The sequence below is a fragment of the Microtus ochrogaster genome, unplaced genomic scaffold, assembly GCF_000317375.1.
Source record: "Microtus ochrogaster isolate Prairie Vole_2 unplaced genomic scaffold, MicOch1.0 UNK15, whole genome shotgun sequence".
Lineage (NCBI taxonomy): Eukaryota > Metazoa > Chordata > Mammalia > Rodentia > Cricetidae > Microtus > Microtus ochrogaster.
Window position 1 is genome coordinate 304609 of NW_004949113.1, and position 6653 is coordinate 311261.

At 42.3% G+C, this 6653-nt stretch overlaps 1 protein-coding gene across 1 annotated transcript in view; it reads left to right on the forward strand.

The window, feature by feature from the left end:
- Fbn3 (fibrillin 3) overlaps positions 1 to 3452 on the forward strand; it is a 66341-nt gene extending 62889 nt beyond the window's left edge. Inside the window, exons 40-41 of the mRNA XM_026789175.1 lie at positions 240 to 390; positions 2628 to 3452. Coding sequence (XP_026644976.1) covers positions 240 to 390; positions 2628 to 2951 — 475 coding nt within the window. The 3' untranslated portion in view covers positions 2952 to 3452. The remainder of the gene's footprint in view (positions 1 to 239; positions 391 to 2627) is intronic.
- The last annotated feature ends 3201 nt before the right edge of the window (positions 3453 to 6653 follow it).

Here is a 6653-nt window from a genome sequence, read left to right on the forward strand (position 1 = left end):
TGCATGTTCCTCATCCCATTCTTGTGCTCATACCAATGCCCAGGTAAACCAAGGGACACACATCCCTCCTGTAGGTGTGCACACATGCACATACACAACCATGCCAACACACACACACATGCATATTTGCATGATGGTGCCTGTGCCCATAGCTCAGAATGAGGTATGATGGGAGATGGTGAGGGAGGTAATACCAGCCTGTTTCTAAAAGTTTTCCCCATGCCATCTATCTGGCTCAGACACTGCATCTCCAGCCCTGGGTTCAGCTCTGGATCTCAGGCCACCCCAGATGAGGAAGAGTCACTCTCACCTGAAGCCTGCTATGAATGCAAGATCAATGGTCTCTCCCCTCGGGACCGACCAAGGCGCAGCACCCATGGAGATCATCAGGTGCCACGGGGGCCACACTGGGAGGGTCAATTAAGGAGTCTGCGGGTGTCTGAAAGAGACTGTGATTCCCTCAAGAGAGAACACTAGCTCTAGGAATGTAGCTTAGCTGATAAATTATTTGCCTAGCATGAATGAGGTCCTGGATTCAAACCCCAGCACTGCATAAAAATAGACATCCTCAGCTCCTTAGTATGGTTGAGACTAGCCTAGGCTACATGAGACTCTGTCTCAAAAGGGGGAAGAGAAAATCAGGCAACCATTAGACTATGTGACTCAGCTTCTCCCTCATGGTGCCTGACTGGATCCTTTATACATTCTCAGCCTGTGCCTTTTCTGGGGAGCATATCCCTTGGTCACTTTATCTCATTCCTGTGACAGTTAAGGCTCCTTCTAGACATATCCTAAGCAATCTGTAATAACCAAATGGGGAGGAAAAAAAGTCCCTGCCCTCATGATACTCTGATGGAGGAAAAAGCAATCATTAAGTAAAATATAGCATGCTTTATAACATATGAAAAATGAGCCATGTAACAGAGAGAAATAAAGCCAGAGTGGGATGGGCATGTTAGGGCTGAGAGACTTTCAACGTATAGTTAACTAATATGAATGGATTGTGAGTTACTTTGTCTTCTGTTTTCTTCAGTTGGTATTTCCTTTAAGAAAAAACTTTTCATGTAGAAACTATCCCACATTTACTTTTATGTGTCGCTGCACTGCCTGCCTTTGGTTTTCAAGGAGAGTAGAATGGTTGCTGAGGATCCTGGAATGGACATAGCATGATTTAGAGAGAGGGATTTGCGTTGTCTTTGCTTGCAATGCCATTGATTGCCAGGAGGTGTCAATAAAAGCATTTGTTGTTTTGAGGAGCATGCCCCTCAGAAAGATTTCCCAGAACCAGGGGCAGAGAGGCTGAAATAGCTTTCTCTCAAAAGTAACGGCAGACCACTCCACAGGCATGTAAATGAGGTGAAACAAACACGGCACAACCCACAGGGGGAAAAAGTAAACACAGATAACGCTTTGTGGGATCAGCTACATCACCCAGCCTGGGGTGGCCTGCCATTGAGGTTCATTGGCTTATTGAGGGTACTGTCTTGCTGCCAGGACCATGAAGGCACTTCTGAAGAGCTCAAATAAAGAAGGGCTTGTCATCTGTACACAAGGTCCTCTCAGAGAGAGCCAGATACAGGAAGTACAATGGAAGCCAGCGGAAGGCTCTTCTGAGGCCTCTCCTTGCTCTCTTTCTGTCCTAGCTGGATATTCTGTTTGTATCTCCGTAGATTCTGGCATCTTTTTGGAGATGTAGGTTTTTCTTGCCAAAAAAAAAAAAAAAAAAAAAAAGCCCTTAGTTATAACACCAGTCCGCCAGTCCCATAGGCTGCCTCTGAACCCACTTAGGGCTCTGGAACTGCATGCCTGCCTGACCTGTTTGCTGTGTTTTCAAGGCAAATCTTTGATTCCCCTAACTGTTGTTTTTCTTATTTGTTTTGTCTTTGGTGTGTGTATATCTGTCGGTGTCTGTGTGTCTATGTGTATCTCTCTCATACATGGGGTGGGGGGAGACACACATGAATACATGTGCTCAAGAATACCACATCTGGAGACAAGAGGTCATCACTGTAGTAGAATTTTTTCCCACCTTTTTTTAATTTTAAATGTATTTACTTAGACATGGTAGTGATTGTGTGTGTATCCATTCATGCATAAGACAGGGATGTGGAAATCAGTGAACAACTGGTAGGAACGAATTCTCTCTCCTTTTCCATGTGGGTCTAGGGAATCAAACTTAGGTCCTCAGGTTTCACAGCAAGCTCCTTTACCTGATGAGCCATCTCACTCACTAAACCTGGAGCTCACCATTTGATTATACCACTGGCCAGCAAGCCCCTGGCATCCTCCTCTCCCCTCCAAGCAGTGTGACTGTGGGCGTGTGCCACCATACCCAGCTTTCTACATGGGTGCTGAGATCTGAACTCAGATCTTCATGCTTGAGAGCAAGCACTTTACCACCTGAGCATCTCCTGAATCTTTCTCCTCCTGGCTTTGTTGTTGTTGTTTGTTTGTTTGTTTTGTTTTGTTTTTTCCGTCAAAGAACCAGATTTGGCCTTTGCTGTTAGGGCCTTAGCTGATCTTGGCCTTGTTCATAGATTGCTAGATGAAGAAACCAGGAACCAAGCATACCTACTTGCATCCTTGTTTACGCAGTCTCTGACAGTTCACTTGGTCCCTCCCCCTAGGTTAGCCTGGATACCCTTGACGCGGAAGTCCCCTTGACCTTGAGCCTGAACATCTCACACCTGGGTCAAGTCAAGCACATCTTAGAATTTCGACCAGCTCTTGAGAGTCTGGTAGGCCAGATCCGTTATGTTATTGCCAGAGGCAACAACCAAGGTTTCTTCCGAATGAGTTACCTGGCTGGCGTCAGCTCCCTGCAGGTTGGCCCTGGGAAACCAAGACCGGGGAAATACCAGCTGGAGGTGGTGAGTATAGCAGGAGCTCAGGGCCAAGCAGGGCCAGCAAACCAAGCCTTGCGGCTAACAGTCCAAGTGCAACTGCTCTAGCAGAAAGAATCTTCAGTGCACCTAGATGTCCCGTGACATCTGAAAGTGCATATTTTGCAACTGGCTAGAACTGATCTTGGAGGCAATGGCTAAGCAAGTTGAACCTCAAAACTCAGGAAAAGGGAAGCATTACACTCTGACCTCAGATGAACTCAGTCTTTGCAAACCTGGAGGACCCCCAACACCTCAGCCTCTCCAGGACTCAGCTAGAAATCTCAGCGTTCATCCCTCCACCCCACAGCCAAGGTCAGCAGCAGGAAGGACCCCTGGTGTTCACCACTCCTCGTCTTCCTCAAGCTAAAATTTCCAGACTACACTATGATTCGCCAAGGGTGTTGGTGGAACATGGGAATAAGTGTCTAGGGTGGGACTGGGGTTCATCCCTCAGAGAATCAAAATGGAATGCCTTACCTGCCACATCTTGACTAGCGGATTCATTCCCCAGAGTCAGATCCGGGGTTCCAAAGATACTTTTCTTTGAAACTGGAGAAAACAATAAAGTCCTTGGGGGTTAAATCTGCCTATGGTGTTCTCAAATAAGTAGATGCTATCTCCTCTTACAAAAGCCACAGACACACACACACACACACACACACACACACACACACACACACACTTGGGGAAGCTGGAGGACCCAAGTTGGTACTGCCAGAAGCAGACTTGTCTCACTGTCATAAAAAAGAACCTTATGTTATTAAAACATCTTATATGTCATATTCTGTAGATCTCTGAAGTGCTTAAAGACCACATGTGTATCTAAAATATATCTCAGTTTGATCCTAAAAACATACCTAACATGATTACAAGTTTGATTATAATAGGTGACTAACTACTAACCAGAATTTCTATATTACCCTAAATGGTTTGTAATAATAACTTTCAAGGACTAAAAACAAGCTATATAGGTACAATACCTAAAACAAGAGTAGAAATGTAGCTACAGTAGGTTCTAATAAAAATAACTTTAAATTTGCATCAGTAGACAAATATCTTAAACAAGAGTAGAAACACATATCCAATATAACAAAAATAACTTTGAATTTGTATCCAAAAATCCATAACAATATAAAATATTTAAGACTAGTAGTTGTTTTTGTGGTTAAAAGTAGATTCAATAATCTACCCTTTTATCCTGTCATTTCTATATCATAGCACCCTTTCTTCTTTTAGAAAGAGATTGACTATGATCAATAACAATTTGTAATCAACCCCCTTAAATGAAAGCAAACATTCATAACAATATTTTGGGAATTTGGGCGTAGTTGTCTAGAGTACTTCCTATTGATTGGGGCACTGGTCATCTTTGAAGGACCCTGAGAAAATCAGGATAATTGTTAAGTCTTGGCTGGAGTATTCTGTGAGGCTGACCCATCTCAGTCAGCAGACAGGAAGCTGTTCTGGATGTTGGATCACCTGGGCCATCATTTTCAATGGTGTCTGGTCCCTTCACTATAAAAATATATAAACTTTTAAAGGCAACATACGCATCTGTATTAATGGGCGGTGGTGGCACACGCCTTTAATCCCAGCACTTGGGAGGCAGAGGCGCAGGCGGAACTCTGGGAGTTCGAGGCCAGCCTGGTCTACAAGAGCTAGTTCCAGGACGGGCACCAAAGCTACAGAGAAACCCTGTCTCGAAAACCCAAAAAAAAAAAAAATACAAATATAAACTGTGTATTGTACAAAGCCAGCAAAAGGTAGTTTTTTGTTTTTTGTTTGAGCAGGTAAAATATGCATCAGTGTCCTATAGTTACTTTAGGTTTATTTTCCTGTGTCTATAGTCAGGATTTTTAGGGGGCTGTTCCTCAATCACTTAACCCAGAATGAATCCAGAGCTTCTCATTTCCTGTGGAAACAAAAGCATAACCTCTTTTCCAAAGTAGCGTATCTTTTGACTTGTTTGAAGTCGAGACAGTTTTTAAATATATAGGTTGGTTTAATCCAGTAGCATTTATAACCAAATATCTCTTAGTAGCTTTTGTTCCTTTCTCAGCAGTTAAGCAGCTTAAACATAACACAAAGTATCCATACTCTCTGTTTTCCATCTTTATGTGGCTTATTTTCTTTGTATTGATTTATTTTCTTTTTGAGAGTTTCACTTTATTATTTTTAAACCATATTTTTAATCTATGACTGTATGACTCTTTTTTCTCCCAAGTCTCTTTCTCTCTGTGTGTGTGTGTGTGTGTGTGTGTGTGTGTGTGTGTGTGTGTGTGTGTGTGTATTTTAAACACTGTAATGTTAAAGTTAAAACTTCCCTTTTTTGGTAAAAATCTTTTTCTCTCCTCCCCTCCCTGTCTCTCCCCTCCTCTTCAACCCTCTTCCAAGGTCCCCATGCTCCCAATTTACTCAGGAGATCTTGTCTTTTTCTACTTCCCATGTAGATTAGATCTATGTATGTCTCTCTTAGGGCCCACATTGTTGTCTAGGTTCTCTGGGATTGTGATTTGTGAGCTGGTTTTCTTTTATTTATGTTTTAAAACCACTTATGGGTGAGTATATGTGATAATTGTCTTTCTGGGTCTTGGTTTCTTCACTCAAAATGATGTGAAACTTTCCTTTTTGATTAGACATAAAAGTGGAAATGCTGTGGGATGGTCCTCCATATGCTGTGAATACATGTTGCTCTCATTGTTTGATAATAAAAACTAACTTCTCCTATGGCCAGGCAGAACAAAGCAAGGCAGGAAAACCAAATGGAAAGACAGGGAGAAAGAGGGGCAGAGTCAAGAGAAATGTGAGCCAGCTACCCAAGAAACAAGATGTCAGTGGACCAGTAATGCCACAGCCATGTGGCAATACATAGATTAATAAAAATGGTTAATTTGACTGGAAGAGCTAGTTAGTAATAAGCCTGAGCTATAAGCCAAATACTACAATTAATATTAAGCCTTTGAGTGATTATTTAAAATCAGTTGTGGGATCGGGGAGCAGAGGCAGAGAAACCTCCATTTACACAAACTAGGCTGACAGTGGCAGCCTTTCTGGGCCCTGGTGGTTTTTCAGGTATTCATTTGTTTGCTGTTTGTCTTGAAACTCTGAAGAATAGACAAGTATTCACAGAGTCCCCATTTGATAGGCAGAACAACTGATGCTCAGAGAAGTTAAGCAACATGGTCATGATCAGGCAGCTATACTAGCAGCTATGCTGTCAATCACTGTGCCTGGCTCTGACTCAATGGCTAGACTATGTGTCATAATAATGAACTCTCTGCAGCTTGGAGGCACCTTTCAAATACTAGTATATTTGGAAGCCTAGCCAAGGAAAGCAGTATTATCACATGGATACTGAGGTTTAGAGAATGCATGGGAGCTTGCTGTGATCACCACATATTGCACAGGCTAGAGCCTGATGTTTGAGTTTTTGTTGGTTATTCTTTGTTTGTTTTATATTGTTTTGTTTTTGAGGTAGGGTATGTGTGTGTTTCCTGACGCTATATTCTGAAGCCTGGCTCCAAACCACAAAAATCTCTCTACAAAGGAAACATTTGTTTTAGGATTGATTTTTATTTTCTGTGTGTGTTGATGTTGCTGTGTTGTTGTTTGGTGGTAATAGGAACTGAACCCACAGCTTTACTTTAGAAATGCTAGGCAAGCATTCTACCACTGAGCTACATCCCTAGTTCTTTTTTTAGAAAAGTTTATTGATTTTTTTTTTTTTTTTTTTTGTTTTTTCGAGACAGGGTTTCTCTGTGGCTTTGG